General features: G+C 35.2%; 1 protein-coding gene across 1 annotated transcript; it reads left to right on the forward strand.

Moving 5' to 3' along the window:
• Positions 1-8,057: 8,057 nt before the first annotated feature.
• LOC150038140 (mannosylglycoprotein endo-beta-mannosidase-like) lies at positions 8,058-11,171 on the forward strand. The gene is made up of 4 exons (XM_090310649.1): positions 8,058-8,210; positions 8,410-9,078; positions 9,174-9,401; positions 10,246-11,171. The coding sequence occupies exons 1-4, from the start codon at positions 8,124-8,126 to the stop codon at positions 11,020-11,022; spliced, it is 1,761 nt and encodes a 586-aa protein (XP_090166775.1). The 5' UTR covers positions 8,058-8,123; the 3' UTR covers positions 11,023-11,171.
• The last annotated feature ends 7,480 nt before the right edge of the window (positions 11,172-18,651 follow it).

Raw genomic sequence — 18,651 nt, forward strand, 5'->3', positions numbered from 1 at the left:
GATAGACAGTCTTCATCTCCCACTTACTTGATTGTCTACTCGATCGTATACCTCCTGCTTTACTCAATCCAAAATCATACAGAGCCCAAAAATCCTGGATTCTCACAATGAGAATACCAAGGTAACACTTGTGGTGGTGTTCCTGTTCAGTTCGAGGATCGAGTTGGACTCGATTGGGATTGAGGTTCATTCAGACGTTCGTTGAGATCGTGTTCTATTCATTGCGTTCGAATTTGTGTTGTTGAACCAATTGCTGAACGATCGAGGGATATTTGAAGAATAATTCTTCAAAGGTTTGCATACTTTACCCCTATTTGTTCCTTTATAAGTAGCATGCTGTAGTTTTTTAGTATGCATAATCTCTTTGTTTCCATGTATACTGTAATTGTTCGTGTGTTCTTTCTCAATGGGATTTAGAACGATCCACTTTCGCTCATGGGGATCTTTGTTTAGATTTACTTTCAATGATCAGAGCCAGGTTGTTATGATATTCCAAATTCCATTGCTATATTGAACTTCGTTTATAGTCATGGTGGGTTTTAAGTTTTCTACAATGCGTTTAAGAGTTAAATGTGTTTGTGGATATGTTGATGGATGTTTATGGGATGATTGCCTCCGTTTAAAGCTTTCTTTAAGTTTATGAAGTGTTAATTTGTAGCCTTTTTGGGCATAATTAACAAGTAATCAAGTCTGTATTCAAAGTGTAAGGCATGCGTTACACGATGTGCATTACACGATTGCGTGGCCTTCATGCTTTATCGCATAGTCAAAGGTACTCAATCGTTGCTAAACGATCGTTTATGCTTATACAGTGTTGCTAGACGATCACAAGGAGCTGTTACACGATCAAGGAGACACAGCTTCGCCCGGACGGTTCAAGACTCGGTTCTCCTGTTTGAACTGGTGGACTCAATTCTCTTTGTAATAGTTAGCTTTATTATTGAGGATTTGAGGCTAATTATTCCAATCAATCAATTTTTTTTATCTAATATACATGAGATGTATGTTTGTTTATATGCCATAATGTATGACATATAGATTTAAAACCCACCTTAGGTTATGCATTTGTTCATGCATCGTCTTTATATTATAAGTGTTATAATATAGTAGATCGCATGATGAAATTACATTAAAGCATGCTCATGCATCATATAATGTAAGAGTTATATTTATGCATGCATCATTTTTATATTATAATTGTTATAGTATAAGAGTATATGAGAGCATGTATGCTTGGTTCATTGCTTTTTTATATAAGAGTAATATAAAAGTAGTAATGAATTAATAATACATGGAGCATGACACTTATATTTATAAGCATTGTGGATGGTTTTAGTTGTTTCTTTTATAAGAGTTATAGTGGAAATTAGAATTAAAATCAATAAGAAAGAGTTGCATGCGAACTTAGGTTAAATCAGGTTTTAAAAGGGTTTTAAAATTTGATTGAGATAGACCTAAGTTCATGGTTCTAATGTGATTAGAAACTTAAGTTTAATCATTTGAACGGTTTAATAGAATTAAATTGATGGTTTAATAGGATTAAATTGATTTGAATAAAAGATTAAATTTGTATTAAATCTATCTATAAGGGACCTTTTATCTAAGGCGGGTTCTGGCTAGGCTGGGGTATTTAAACTGACAAAAACGGTACACCCCTAACTAGGAACCTACCTAGAAAGGTGAATTAGGTAGACTTGCTACAAGCATGTAATAGTTGATCAAAGACTTTGTTAAAGTGTTTAATGAATGATGACCAAAAATTGTTCAACTTTCCAAAGTAAAAGTTACTTTTGGGCAAATCTAAATAGTCACTTAGTTAAAATCATTAGCCATGTTTTTTTCTAAGTAAACTAAACCCTAGATTTAAAATACTCGGTGGGAGGAACATATATATATGATATGCGAATTCCACTCACGTTTCTCCCTGAATGTTCACACCGTGAGATTCATGCTTGGCCTCGTGGTGCCCTAGGAACATCTCCCTTCGGATGGTGTTTCCATGAGTCAATATCAAGGTGGACAAAGAGAGTATTTATAGTAAGTGGGTGAAGAATGTGTGTCAACATGTCCTGCGGTCTCCTTCATTGGTTTACATAGTGAGACATTCTTGCACGGTCTTGTGGCGCCCTGGGAGTGTCCCCCTTCGGATGGTTTGTGCGGTTGGTCGATATCAAGGTGAACTCCAAAAATGGATGGGGTCACTTTAGTTTTTCCTTAATCAGAATTTTTCCCTTCGAATTAGTTACTTGGGGCCGAACTCTAGGATCTAAAATGAAGGGTCACACTTATGGAAAATTGTTAAGCAAGTTAATGATTTCTTGACCAAATCAATGATGGCTAGTCGTTATAAGAGCAAGAGTTGTTCTAGTGTAATGACTGGTTGAAAGTGTCTCAATTCAGAGGAGGGATAAATCTTGACTACCCTTCGGTGACTTTTGTCCTAAACTATTGAAGTGTCATTGCAAAACTAGACGTCACATGGGGTTCATTTAGATTTTTTTAAACCAGATTGGATTTGTTTTAAAAAGTATTTGCTAAAATCTAATGAGGTCAATATGTTTCTAAACGATCGAGTACATCGTTTATACGATAGATAATCTTCATCTCCTACTTACTCGATCGTATACCTCATGCTTTCTTCAATCTAAGATCATATAGAGCCCACAACTCCTGGATTCTCACACCGAGAATACCAAGGTAACACTTGTGGTGGTATTCTTATTCAGATCGAGGATCGAGTTGGACTCGATTGGGATTGAGGTTCATTCACACATTCGTTGAGATCGTATTCTCTTCCTTGCGTTCGAGTTCATGTTGTTGAACCAATTGCTGAACGATCGAGGGATACTTGAAGAATAGTTCTTCAAAGGTTTGCATACTCTATCCCTATTTGTTCCTTTATAAGTAGCATGCTGTAGTTTTTTAGTATGCATAATCTCTTCGTTTCCATGTATACTGTAATTGTTTGTGTGTTCTTTCTCAATGGGATTTGGAACGATCCACTTCCACTCATGGAGATCTCTGTTTATATTTCCTTTCATCAAGTTTATTGTATATTGTACTATTTTTATATTGTACATTAGTTTCTCGAGGCATTAGGACAAGTGGGAGATTGTTGGGATTTGTGTCCTAATTCTCCTGGTGGTCTCGTAGTTTGTAAAAATTCTATAAAAATATTGTTATTAATAAAATAAGTGTTATTTTATTAGCATTTACTAAATCCAATAAACTAAGATCTAAGGTTATCTTATGTAACATAAGCATGTATGTAGAAACATACAAGTGGATCATGCCTTAAGTAATAACCTAAATGGTCTATAGCATAAGGATAAAGGATGGATTGTTGGGATTGGTGTCCTAATTTTCCCCGTGGTCTCGTAGTTTGTAAATATTTTGTACACATTGTTATTAATAAAATAAATTTTATTTTATATGTATTTACTCATATCCAATAGACTAAGATCCTTGGTTAGTTCATGTAACTTAAGCATGTATGTGAGACATACAAGTGGATCATGCCTTAAGTAATAACCTAAATGGTTTATAGTATAAGGATAAGAAAGGATACCTTATCCTTGTGACACTACGGATATGACTCGTTTTGTAGATGTTACAAGTGTTGTAAAGTGCTACAAATGGTCTGATCCTAACCATTCATGTGGAGACATGCGAGCGGGGTATTTTATACAAAGGGTTTTTATAAGACCAGACCACGAGATGATTAGTCTTTTAACATAACACTGTTGATAATTGAGACTTACATTTCACTAAAATGACCATAGATGACATGATCTTAATCCTGAGTGAGTTGAGAACTCCTACTTATGAGTGTGGTCTTTTGATTAGTATAGGTCAGAGTGGCCAGATTGCCAACCCAACAAGCCTACCCTTTTAAGGATTCGTCTGATCAGGGAGCTGGGAACTCAACTACACAAGATTAAATTCACTCCTTCCTCGAAACAGGGGTAAGTAGATAAATTGCTCCCTTAAGGGATGATTCCGGGTCTTGAACATAGTGGCCACAACCTCTCTTTGGAACAGAGGACTTAGTCATAGTAGAACCATGACTTATTGTTCATTAGAGGAATCAGTGGTACTTAAGGAGTTAGAGGTAACTATAGGGAAAAAATGGTAAATTGGCCCAGCTGTACTTACGAGTGATTTGTGAAGAGCCATCGCACTGTTGATTAGTTATATGGACATAGAAATATATTTATAGTGCAAAGTGTACAACTGTCGGTCTTTAGTGGAGTGATACAGTTAACGGATGATAGATCTCGTGACTCAAAGAGCTTAGTCAGTTATTCACGTACCGTTGAAGCTTCAAGCTACAGGTTCATTAGGTCCCCTTAGTAGCTCAACCAGTTCAAGTTGAGAATTAGATTTTGGGTTAGTTTGAAGTGTTCAAATTAACAAGAGGGAATTTGATTGTATATGATATAATTAAATTGGTTTAATTATATGTGATATAATTTATTTGATGTATTAGATACATTAATTGGAGGAATCAATATAAATATTATTTATATTAAAGAAAGAAGAAAAGAACTATGGTTTAAATATTACGTATGATTTGATATTAAAACTATAGGTTATAAATATAATATGATAAGTTAGTTATTATATTTATTTATAATAAAAACAATTATAAGATAATTATTTGTTAGTTTTTTCTTTTCTCAATTAACCGTGCAAGTGGGAGGTTAATTTTAGTTTTGAGTAACTGAAGGATAAAATAAAAAGATTTTTCATTTTATTAACGAGTGCGTCATTATTGGCTTAACTAGTCGTTTACTCATGAGAGACTACACAATAGCCCTCAATGAGAGACTAAATGATCATTTAAGTGATTAAGCGAGATTTGCTAAACGATCGTGTAAGCGAGATACTAAGCAGTCAAGTGAAATTTGCTAAACGATTGACCGAGAGACTAAATAATTGGCTCTAATGAGAGCAAGATTTACTAAACAATCAAGTACTCTCAATTTATGCGATAGACACAACCTTTCTCCCATTTACTTGATCGTGTAGTTCGATCGTTTTCTTCCTCCTTCCCTCTACCAAATTCATACAGAGCCCACACCTTCTGGATTCTCACTCCGAGAATACCAAGGTTGCCGAGTGTTAGTGTTGAAGGGTTCTTATTCAAGGAGCAGACTGTTTGTGATCTGAACGACAACGAGAGATTGGCTAGACGATTGTGATGACAGTGAGATATTGTTGTCCAATTATTCACGAGAGCGAGAGATTTCCAGAAGAAGAGTTCTTCAAGGGTATGTCTCTCATTTCCATTTGTTATTAGTAAGAAAGCATGTTGTAATTTGTTTTATAATGCATAACTATTCTTGTATGTTTGTGAATGCATTTATTCTTGCACAATGGGCTTGGAAAGATCTTGGTTCCACTCATGGAGATCTCTGTTTAGATTTCCTTCAATTGGTATCAGAGCCAGGTTTTGATATTCCAAATCCATTGTTGTATTGAATTGCATTTACATTCTTGGTGGGTGTTAAGCATGTCTACATTATGTTTAAGTGTTAAATGTATTTGTGGATATGGATTAATGGAGTTTCTGAGATGATTGCCTCTAGTTAATAATTTCTTTTACATTTCAAAGTTAATTGTAAGGGCCCCTATTTTTTTTTGGGCGTATTAACTTGCCATTGAGTTTGTAATTCAAAGAATTTGAGTCTGTTCGAGTCATTCGTGATGAAGCTTTACGGCATGGAGATGTTTTTTTACATCAAGGAAGAAGAAGACTAGGAGTTGGTCAAATCGTGTAAATGATGGGGGGTAAACGATAGTTGAGTATGAGATACTCGTTGCATGGTAAGGCGCACACTAAACGATCGTGTAGGCCATCATGCTTCATCGCATAGTCATTGGCTACATGATCACTCGATAAATGTTACACGGCGCTTGCTTTTTTATCGTCTAGATGATCATGCTTCATAACATAGTAGTCGTCGACACGATTGTTTAGGCTTGCATTTAAACTTGGTGTGCTGCACGATCAAATGGCCTTCATGCTTTATCGCATAGTCAAAGGCACTCGATCATTGCTACACGATTGTGGTTACTCGACCAACTTTGCTAGACGATCACAAAGAAGGCTTCGCTCGGACGGTTCAAGACCCAGTTCGCTTGTTAAATTGGTTCACTCGATGGTTTAATGTAATAGGTAGATTTATTTTCGATTTTTTAGGCTAATCATCCTGGTCCATTAATTTTAGTGAATGTACATGAGATGTATGTTTAAATTATAAGTCATATTGTATGCCATATAGTTTTAAATCCCACTATAGGTTATCCATTGGTCATGCATCATCTCTATATTATAAGAGTTATGATATAGTAGCTTGCATGATTAAATTACATAAGAGCATGCTCATGCATCATATAATATAAGATTTATATTTATGCATGCTTTAAGCATATTTATGCACCATCTTTATATTATAAGAGTTATAGTATAAGAGTGTATGAGATCATATATGCTGGTTTCATTACTTTGTTATATAAGAGTTATATAAAATTAGTAATGAATGAACAATGCATGGAGCATGACACTTAGGCTTATTTATAAGAGTTATGAATGCCTTGTATGTTTTGCATCGCATTGTGGATGGTTTTAGTTGTTTCCGTTTATAAAAGTTATAATAAAAATTAGAACTAAAATCAATAAGAAAGAGTTGCATGCGAACTTAGGTGAACTCATGTTTTAAAAAGATTTGAAAATTTGATTGAGATAGACCTAAGTTCATGGTTCTAATGAGATTAGATACCTAAGTTTAATCTTTTAAATTGGTTTAATAGGATTAAATTGATTTCCATAGAAGATTAAATTTGTATTAAATCTATCTATAGGGGACCTTTTCTCTAAGACAGGTTCTGGCTAGGTTGGGGTATTTAAGCTGATGGAAACGAAATACCCCTACCTGGGAACCTACCTGGAAAGGTGAATTAGATAGATTTGCTACAAACATGCAATAGTTGATCAAAGACTTCGTTAAAGAGTTTAATGAATGATGATCAAAAGTTGTTTGACTTTCCAAAGTAAGAGTTACTTTTGCGCAAACCTAAAAAGTCACTTAGTTAAAATCCTTAGCCATGTTTTTTCTAAGTAAACTAAACCCTAGGTTATAAAATACTCAGTGGGAGAAAAAGATATATATGATATGTAAATTCAACTCACGTTTCTCCCTGAATGTTCACATCGTGAGATTCATGCTTGGCCTTGTGGTGCTCTGAGAGTATCCCCCTTTGGATGGTGTTTGCATGAGTCAATATCAAGGTGAACGAAGAGAGTATTTATAGTAAGTGGGTGAAGGATATGTGTCAACATGTCCTACGGTCTCTTTCATTGGTTTGCGTCGTGAGATCTTCTTACACGACCTTGTGGCGCCCTGGGAGCGTCCCCCTTCAGATGGTTTGTGCGGTTGGTTAATATCAAGGTGAACTCCAAAAATGGATAGGGTCGCTTAGTTTTTGCCTCAATCGGATTTTTTCCCTTCGGATTGGCTGCTTGCGGTAGAACTTTAGGATCTAAAATAAAGGGTTACACTTACAAGAAATTATTAAGAAAGTTAATGATTTCTTGACCAAATCAATGATGGCTAGTTATTATAAGAACAAGAGTTGTTTTGATGTTAATAACTGGTTGAGAGTGTCTCAATTTAGAGGAGGGATAAATTAACTACTCTTTGGTGGCTTTTCTCCTAAACCAATGATGCGTCTTTGCAAAACTAGATGTTACACGGGGTTCATTAAGATTTTGCTAAACCATATTGGATTTTGTTTTTCAAGAGTATTTGCCAAAATCTAATGTAGATCAATATGTTTGTTTTTTCAGCAACATGTATGATTTTTCATTAGTTGCCTCTTTTAATTTGACCGATTACATACATTGGAAAGAGTCTCTTAAAACATTTTTTTTATGGTAAACGACCTCGAGTTTTTCATGGTTGAGGAGTGTCCTCAAGTCCCAACCCTTAATGCACTGCGAAATGTTCAAGGTCAATGGGCAGCCTATATTTATTCGTGGTGGAAATTGGATATTATCTGATGGGTTGCTTTGACTTTCGGACAAACGTTATCATACGGACATCAAGTTTCATGCAGATATGAATTTTAACATGATCCGTTGTTGGGGTGGTGGTTTGGCGGAGAGGCCGGAATTTTATCATTATTGTGACATCTACGGCTTGTTGGTAAGTTGTAGCTCCTTTTCAATTGTGGATAAGTGAGTTCTCTCTATCTCTCCCTTTCATATCACGTCAAACTCCTCCATAACATGCTTATCCTTTTTTTTATATAGTCCTTAATTAATTACTGCATTTACTTTATAGTTTTTTTTAACTAAGATTGAAATAGTAATGTCAATCGATATTGAGGATTAAATAATTGTAGGTGTGGCAAGAATTTTGGATTACTGGAGATGTTGATGGACGTGGTGATCCAATATCAAATCCTGATGGCCCTCTGGATCATGATCTTTTCTTGTTTTGTGCAAGAGACACAGTTAAGCTTTTGAGGAACCACCCCAGTCTTGCTCTTTGGGTCGGTGGAAACGAACAAGTTCCACCACCAGATATCAATGCTGCTTTAAAAAATGACTTGAAACTTCATCCTCATTTTCAAGTATCAAGCAAAAATAAGAAGTGGACGAGAGTTTCATCCTTAACACCAGAGGATCCGAGCCAATATCTAGATGGTACTCACGTTTATGTACAAGGATCCATGTGGGATGGATTTGCAAATGGGAAAGGAGACTTCACTGATGGTCCCTATGAGATCCAATGCCCTGAAAACTTTTTTAAGGATGATTTTTACAAGTATGGATTCAATCCGGAGGTTGGTTCTGTTGGCATGCCTGTCGCCGCTACCATCCGAGCCACAATGCCTCCCGAAGGATGGCAGATTCCATTGGTTAACAAACTACCCCATGGATATGTAGAAGAAGTACCAAACCCTATTTGGGATTACCATAAATACATCCCCTATTCCAAACCAGATAAAGTTCAGAGTCAGATTGAACTTTACGGTTCTCCCAAAGATCTTGATGACTTTTGTTTGAAGGTGAAAAGGAAGTTTGTGGCTTTAAGTTGTGCCATGTGTTTTTTTTTTTTTTTTTTTTACTGTTAAAACTATTTACTGATATTCGAAACTTCCAGGCTCAACTTGCTAATTATATCCAATATCGAGCTCTAATAGAGGGCTGGAACTGTCGAATGTGGAAGAAGTACACTGGTTTCCTAATCTGGAAAACGCAAAATCCTTGGACAGGTCTAAGAGGTCAGTTCTACGATCATCTTCTCGACCAAACAGCAGGTTTCTTTGGATGTCGTTGTGCTGCAGAACCTATCCATGTCCAGCTGAATCTAAGCACATACTGCATTGAGGCAAGTTTTTCTAATATTGTAATTCTTGGAAGTATTGATATAGTTAAATTTATCTTAACCCATTAGTTTAAGCTTTTGGGTTGATCCATAATATAGCATGCTATCAGAGCAAGATGTCTTATGTTAGAATCTTGTAAAGTCATTTTCTCACCAATTTAATGTGATTTTCACTTATTGATCCATCCTCAAATTACTAAGTCTACAAGTGAGGGAGAGGGTTTTATTAGGTACTAGATATTTAGTATGTTGTTAGTTAAGGGGCATAAGGGTAATTAGATAGATAGGTAGTTACTGAATAAAGGTAGTTATTGTATAAGGGTAGTTACTACATGTTGTTATAAATAGAGAGGAGGGTAAATGAGTGAAGGGGAGGTTATCTTGTAGAGTGATATAGAGCTTGGGTGAGTACACTCAAGAGGGAGGTTCCAAGTTCCTTTATGCTTGGGTTATCTTGTATTTTCATCTTTATATTTCAATATATTTCAGATCTTGTTCTTGTTAGGAAGTATCCTAACAGGTTAAGATATTGATTTAATTTAATTCACCCTAATCCATTAGCATAATCTTTTAAACACTTACACACTACCGCTTTTGGTTTGAAACAAGAAACAACATAATTGGGAAAGGGGTGGGTCTTTGAGTAGAACTCCAAATCCACTTGTTTTGTTCAAGGCTTCAATTTTCTTTAGACGGGGGCTGATAGCAATGGGGCATAAACTATATATTTATCTCATCATTTCCTATGTTCTTGTAACCATGGGAATCCCAGGATTTAACTTTGAATGTTTTCATCTGTGTTTTCTCAACTTAACTGTGAGTTTGTTTTTCTCGCTGCCTTGAACAGGTCGTAAACACTACATCGAATGAGATATCTGGTGTTGCCATTGAAGCCTCCGTGTGGGACCTTGAAGGGACGCGCCCGTATTTTAAAATTTTTGAGAAACTCTCCTTGCCTCCAAAGCAGACATCATCCATTGCTGAGATGGACTATCCAACGTACGAAAATTCCAAGCCTGTCTACTTTCTTCTTCTCAAGCTGTACGAGATATCAAACTACGGTATTATCTCGAGAAACTTCTACTGGTTACATCAGTCCGGTGGAGACTACAAGATGTTGGAGCCCTACAGAAAGAGTAGCATACCCATTAAGGTCATATATGAGTTTAATAGAAAAGGATCCAGCTATGAAGTCAGTGCGAATGTGCAGAACAATTCAAAGAATGCAGAATCTTCAAGGTTAACCTACAAGAACAACTTTATCAATAGGCAAGGCCAAGGAGATTTAGATTCAAATTCTTTGCTTCTTGAAAACAAAGAACAGACCAATGAAAAATACAGCACTGGTTTCTTTAGTATCGGAAACAACAGTACAAGGTTAGTTGAAATCGATGGGAATGATGTCGGAGTCGCCTTCTTTCTTCACTTTGAGGTCCATGATTCGAAGGTAGAGGATGAAGGAGGGGATACAAGAATTCTGCCTGTTCACTACTCAAACAACTATTTTTCCCTGGTTCCTGGTGAGGCTATGCTTATCAATCTCTCTTTTGAGGCTCCTCCTGGTGTTACTCCAAAAATTACCCTTCATGGTTGGAATCTTTCTCAATCTTTCACCGTCTGTTGATATGTAGGTAGCAGTTGAATTTCCTATATATCTTGTATATTATCTATGTACTTATTATTTATATTTGTAATAAATGTGCATTTGTAATATATATATATATATGTATTAGCACTTGGTTCAATTTTTATGTGGGTTCATGTTTTGTTCAATTTTGAGGTAGGATATGTTATTGGTTTAGATCTAGTTTGTTCGTTTAGTTTAGAGGCTGTTGGATGAATAATTGGTTTTTAGTTTTTAGTGTTTGAAAAACATGTTTGTTTGGTACTTTCTGTTTTTAAAATTTTAAAAATGTTTTTTAGAATTTAAAAGATTTTTTCCCTTTACAAAAGCGGTTTTTGTTTTTGAAAAACCGTAGGTTATTGTATTAAAGAAACTCGAGGGCATTGAAATTTTTTGGTTGTCCAGCGGTTAAGGAGCATGTTTGCCAATTGCCATTCTCTTAGACACGCCTTCGGACCCTAGTGATTGGAACCTTTTTACTTTTCTTTATTTCTCATTTTATTATAATGATTTTATTATGAATATTATAAGAAAAAAAAAAAAGATATTCATTACCGAATGTCCCAAAGGTCATGTGTCGTCATTCATGTTGTCCATGTAGCTTGTAGTAATTCAAGCTTGGTGTCTATGTAAGTCTATATTCTACTTGTTACTTTGCCTATAAATAGTGGTCTTTGGTGGATCTTAAAATTATATACCAATTGGTGAGAAATCCACACCAAATTTCACTAAAATTTTCCATTGTCAAATTTTATAATTCTAGTTTTTATTTATTTATTATTATTATATTATACTTTTCCGTATCTATATTCCCATTGTGCTCCTCAATTTCATAACATATTATCAACACGAGCTCCTGTCATTTTCTTCACTAAAGATAGGTCCTAAAGGTATGTCGATTTTTTTCTCTTCGTTATAATTAATAAATTTAATGTTATTTTACATATTTTGTACATATTAAATTTCTAATATAAATATAATATTTTGTGATAGTGTAGTCATGACAAACCTTACAAAATTAGAATTCGCAGCCCTTGATATTAATGACAATAATTATTGGTCATGGGTGCTCGATGCCAAAATTCACCTGGATGCTATGAACTTGAGAGAAACAATTAAAGAAGAAAATACGACATCTAGTCAGGACAAAGCAAAAGCTGTGATCCTCCTTCGTCATTATCTCCACAAGGATTGAAAATGGAGTATCTTGCAATAAAAGATTCTGTATGTTGTGGAAAAATTTGAAAGAGAGGTATGATCATCAAAAAACAGTTATTCTTCCTAAAGCTCGTTGGATGTACTTGCAAGATTTTAAATCAGTAAGTGATTACAACTCTGCGTGATTTAAAATCAGTTCAAAATTGTTGTTGTGCAGGGAGAAAATTACTGATGTTGATATGTTAGAGAAGACATTTTCTACATTTCATGTCTCAAATATGCTCTTGCAGTAGCAATGTCGAGAAAGGTGGAATATACTGCACAATTTGCTGATTGTCATTTTATTGAAGACAAATTTTCCAACATTAGGGGATAAATTAAGAAATTGGAAAAAGAAATTACATGGAATGCATCGTTATTGTCACATTTAGATCCCTATACATATCAATGTGAACTTGAAGTTCAAAAAATGATTCATTTGCAAAATATAGCAAATTAATTACCAGATGCATTTATAGATGCAAAGAAAGTAACTAAGTCAAATATACCAGCTAAAAATGTTCCACAAAAAAATTGATATCCCAACTTGTCATTAATGAGTATGGAACATGCCAGAAGCGTGGTAGACTAATGTGTTCCAAAGATAAAAATCCTCGAAAACGAAAAATGATTAATAGTGAAAAAAATTTGGTTGAGGATGTAAATACCCATAAAGAAATCCTCAACATGATGAGTGAGGAAGGTGAAATACCTAAAGATAATAATGAAATTTCAATAAACTATGTCATGATAGGAAAAAGATCGAATCGAATTAATGTAATTATTGACAACATTTTTGCGTATAATGTTACTCTTGATGTTATATCTAAAAATGAGGTTCCTAATCCAAAATCTATTGAAGAATGTCGACTTAAAAAGATTGGCTTCAGTGGAAATAAGCAATCGAGGCAGAAATAAACTCACATTCAAAACGTCAAGTTTTTGGACCAGTAGTGCGAACACTAGAAGGTGTTAAACCTGTGAGATACAAATGGGTGTATTTGTGAGGAGAAAAAATGAAAATAATGAGGTCACAAGATATAAAGCAAGACTAGTTGTACAAGGTTTTTTACAAAGACCTGATATTGATTTTGAGGAGACGTATTCTTCGGTGGTGGATGCAATTAAATTAAGATATTTAATTAGCTTGACTGTGTATAAAAGTCTGGATATGCATCTTATGGATGTAGTCGCAGCATATTTATATGAATCTCTTGATAATGATATTTATATGAGAATCTTTGAATGATTTAAGTTACCTAAAACATGTACATCAAATCTCCAAGAATGGTATTCAATAAAGTTATAGAGATCACTATATGGATTGAAACAATTAGGATGGATGTGGTACAATCGCCTAAGTGGATATTTATTGAAAGAAGGATATCAAAATAATTTAATATGTTTGTGTGTTTTTATAAATAAATCAATCAGAATTTGCTATTATAACTGTATATATTGATGACTTGAATATAATTGAATCTCCTGAAGAGCTTGAATATCTTAAGAAAGAATTTGAGATGAAGGATCTCGAAAAAACAAAATTTTACCTTGGTTCAAATTAAACATTTAGCAGATGGAATATTTATTCATCAATCAATTTATACAGGAAAAATCTTTAAAATATTTTTTATGGACAAAGCACACTTATTCCAATGGAAGTCCGTTAATTGGATATAAAGAAAGATATATTTCGACCTCGAGAAGATAATGAAGAATTTCTTTGTCCAAAAGTACTATTTCTTAGTGCAATTGGTGCACTTAGGTACCTTGATAATAATACAAGACTAGATATTGCATTTTCAGTAAATTCATTAGCTAGATATAGTTCTTCTCCTACAAAAAGACATTGGAACGAAATTAAGCATATATTCTGTTATCTCCAAGGAACAATCGATATGAGTTTGTTTTATTCAAATACATCAAATTTTGATCTAGTTGGTTATGCAGATTCTGGATATTTATCTAATCCACACAAAGCTAGATCTCAAACAGGTTATCTATTTACATGTGGAGGAACTACTATATCATGGCGATCGGTGAAACAGACTATAATGGTCACTTCCTCAAGTCATGCTGAAATTCTTGCAATTCACGAGGCTAGTCGAGAATGTGTATGGCTAAAGTCAATTACTCAATACATTCTTGAAACGTGTGGCTTGTCTTCTAATAAAAATCTTCCAACAATATTATATGAAGATAACACAACTTGCATAGCCCAAATCAAAGGAGGATATATTAAAGAAGATAGAATAAAACATATTTCACCGAAGCTTTTCTACACTCATGATATTAAAGAAAATGGCGATATCACTTTACAACAAATTTGTTCAAAGGATAACCTGGCAGACTTATTTACAAAGGCATCACCAACTACAACTTTTGAAAAATTGGTACACAACATTGGAATCTGGCGTCTCATAGATCTTAAGTGATGTTTTCATGAGGGGAAGTAAATATATTGTATTCTTTTAGGAGTATGTATTATATGAAACATGTACTCTTTTTCCTTCACTAGGATTTTTTATTAGGTTTTTCCTAGTAAGGTTTTAACGAGACATATTTCATATATATATATATGGGCATCTAAGGGGGAGTATTATGAATATATAATAAAAAATAGATGTCCATTGCTTAGTGTCCCAAAGGCCATGTGTCACCATTCATGTTGTCCATGACGAAACTCGTATTAAAGAGATCCATAAGCGGAAGCGGATCGTCCAAATTCCATTAATATATAAACTATAGTTTTAATATTGTATCATATACAATATAAACTATAGTTTCTTTTCTCTATTTTATGGCATTTAAAATAAATCATATTTATATTAAATTTAACAACCATGAATCACATTCATAGAAAATATATTTGAATCTCATTCAAATATTTATTTCCTCCCATTAAATTATAATGTATAAAATACATTATGAAAATTATATCATATATAATTGAAATAATTTAATTATATCATACATAATTAAATCCCTCTTATTAATTTGAACAATTCAAATTAACCCAAAAACTGATTCTCAACTAAATCATTTTGATCTATCAAGGGGACCTTATAAACCTGTAGCTTGAAGCTTCAACGGTACATAAATAATTAATTAAATTATTTAATTACATTATGCACCATCTGTTAACTGTCGAACACTCCACTAAAGATTGACAGCTGCACTTCGCACTATAGATATATTTATGTGACCATTGGATATAACCAATCAATAGTACGATGACCCTTCACAAATTGCTTATAAGTACAATTGGGCCAGATTACTATTTTGCCCCTGTAGTTACATCTAACTCCTTAAATGCCATGGATCCCTCTAATGAACAATAGATCATAGTTCTACTATGACTAAACCCCTCTCAAGCCAGGAGAGAGTGTGGCGCCACATTGTTCAAGACCTGGAATCAGCCTTTAAGCATTTATCTACTTACCCCTACTTCGGGGAATGAGTGAATTCCATATTGTGTAGCTGTGTTCCCAGCTTCCCAATCAGATGAATCCCCAAAATGGTAGGTTTGTTAAGTCGGAGATCTGACCACTCTCATCCATACAATACAAAGGAGCGCCTTCATAGGCAGGAAGTTCACAACTCACTCAGGATTCAAGTCATGTTACCTATGGTCATCCTGGTGAAATATAAGTCTCTATTATGAACGGTGTTATACAATGAGACTAAATATTTCGTTGTCCGATCTTATACAAACACCTTTGTATAGAGTATCCCCACTCGTATGTCTAATACATGAATGATTAGGATCTAATCATTTGTAACACTTTACAACAATTGTAACACCTATAAAACGGGCCATACTCGTAGTGTCACCAGGATAAGGTACCCAGCCTTATCCATCTACTATAGACCATTTAAGTTATCACTTAAATATGATCGACCTGTATGTCTCCACATGTATGTTTAAGTTACAACAATAACCTTGGATGTTAGTTTATTTGTTTGTGGTCAATGCAACTAAAATATCACATATTTTATAGACAAAGTGAATAAAATATCATATACTATTAATCATATAAGAGTTTGTTCATACAATGTTTATAAACGATAAGACCCTACGAGATTTAGGGTATCAACCCCAACAATCTTCTACTTGTCCTAAAGCTAGTGTGGTGTACAATATAATAAAATACAAAGTACACAAAATAATAAACTAGGGCATAAAACGCCCAGTACAATATCTCTCACTTTCCCTAGTCTAGCTGTGGTCTGTCCCACCGACCCATACTCTATAGGTGACCCTCAAACACAGTAGCCGTAAGGGCCTTCATAAACGGATCAGCAACGTTGTGTTCTGAAGCTATCTTCATGACAATCATGTCCCCTCGATGCATAATCTCTCGGATGAGATGATATTGCCGTTCTATGTGATTGCCCCGTTTATGACTCCTAGGCTCTTGGGAATTAGCCACAGCACCACTATTATCAAAATAATGTGTGATGGGCTTTTACATCTCTGGAACAACTTCTAGATTAGTCAAGAATTTCCTGAGCCAAACGGCCTCCTTAGCAGCTTCACAAGCCACTACATACTCAGCCTTCATGGTCGCGATGCACTTTGCTTGGTACTTTGCCATACTATAACTCCTCCGTAAAGAGTAAACACTGATCCTGATGTGGATTTCCTAGAATCCCTATAAGTCTAAAAATCAGAGTCTGTGTATCCCATAAGGATCAAATCCTTAGAACCATACACAAACATGTAGTCCCTCGTTCTCCATAGATACTTGAGGATGTTGGGGTACTTGAACATGGGATTGCATCCCAACTCTCGGCCCCAGGTACACCTCAGTAGAATGGTGTATTAGAAAGGAGAAACAGAACCTTGTTGGACATGTTTTGATCTATGATGAGTTATGCTCATTTTCCAAACTCGTTTTAGGGTTTTGCAATGGAGACTGCATGTTACCTTCTGAACAACGTTCCCTCGAAGAGTGTTTTTGAAACACCTTTTGAGTTGTGGAAAGGTCGCAAAGGTAGTTTACGTCATTTCAGGATTTGGGGCTGTTCGACCCATGTGCTTGTGACTAACCCGAAGAAGTTGGAACCGCATTCGAAAGTTTTCCTCTTTGTAGGTTACCCCAAGGAAACGAGGGGTGAATACTTCTATGATCCGAGTGAGAACAAAGTGTTTGTTTCTACAACTGCTATCTTCTTGGAAAAAGACCACATCAGGGATCATAAACCATGAAGTAAGCTTGTTTTACGTAAGATTTCTAGTGAGACTGAGACTACTGAGGGTTCAACAAGAGTTGTTGAACAGACTGACAGATCAACAAGAGTTGTTGAGGTCGGTACATTTAGTTAACCAACTCAAGAGTTGAGACTGCCTTGACATAATGGGAGGGTTATGAACCCTTCGGATCGCTATATGGATTTGACTGAAGCCTAGAACGTCAGTTCTAATGATGGGGACGAGGATCCATTCTCTTTTAAGCAAGAAAAGGAGGATGTTGACAAGATTGAGTGGATTAAGGCCATCAACCAAGAGATGGAGTCTATATACTTTAATCAAGTCTGGGAGCTTGTGGATCAACCTGATGGGGTAAGACCTATAGGATGTAAGTGGATCTATAAGCGAAAGCGAGGTATAGATGGAAAGGTGCAAATCTTTAAGGCTAGACTCGTGGCAAAGGGATATACCCAAGTTGAGGGAGTTGACTATGAGGAAACTTTCTCGCCTGTTGTCATGTTGAAGTCTATCAGGATACTCTTGTCCATAGCTACATTTTATGATTATGAGATACGACAAATGGACGTTAAAACTGCCTTTCTTAATAGTAATCTTGAGGAGACCATCTACATGGCTCAACCAGAGTGGCTTAATAGGTCCATTTATGGGCTGAAACAAGTGTCTAGATTATGGAATATTAGGTTTGACAATGTGGTCAAATCCTTTGGCTTTGATCTGAATGTTGATGAACCATGTGTTTATAAGAAGAACATCAATAACTCAATAGCTTTCCTGGTACTATATGTGGATGATATCCTACTCATTGGGAATGATGTAAGGTTTCTGATCATTCGGGATCATAAGACCAAGAGGTTATCCTTGTCTCAGGCATCGTACATCGATTAAATATTGATTAGGTACAAGATGCATGATTTCAAAAGGGGTAATATACCCTTCAGGCATGGAATCGTAAGGATCAATGTCCTAAGACACCTCAAGAGGTTGAGGAGATGAGATGGATTCCCTATGCTTCAGCAATTGAAAGCTTAATGTATGCAATGTTGTATACCAGACCCGACATTTGCTATGCAGTAGGGATTGTCAGTCGTTATCAATCCAATCTAGGATTTGATCATTAGACGATGATCAAGACGATCCTCAAGTATTATCGGAGAACGAGGAACTACATGCTCATGTATGGAGATAAAAATATGATCCTTATAGGATACACAGGCTCT

Source organism: Benincasa hispida, chromosome 2, assembly GCF_027475165.1.
Source record: "Benincasa hispida cultivar pf3 chromosome 2, pf3_genome.v1.1, whole genome shotgun sequence".
NCBI lineage: Eukaryota > Viridiplantae > Streptophyta > Magnoliopsida > Cucurbitales > Cucurbitaceae > Benincasa > Benincasa hispida.

Bases quoted from the DNA above. Each gene is read 5' to 3' on its own strand.
- LOC150038140 (XM_090310649.1), top strand. From the start codon at position 8,124: ATGAATTTTAACATGATCCGTTGTTGGGGTGGTGGTTTGGCGGAGAGG. The intron at 8,211-8,409 runs GTAAGTTGTAGC...AAATAATTGTAG, and splicing joins GTGACATCTACGGCTTGTTG to GTGTGGCAAGAATTTTGGAT. The intron at 9,079-9,173 runs GTGAAAAGGAAG...CGAAACTTCCAG, and splicing joins TTGATGACTTTTGTTTGAAG to GCTCAACTTGCTAATTATAT.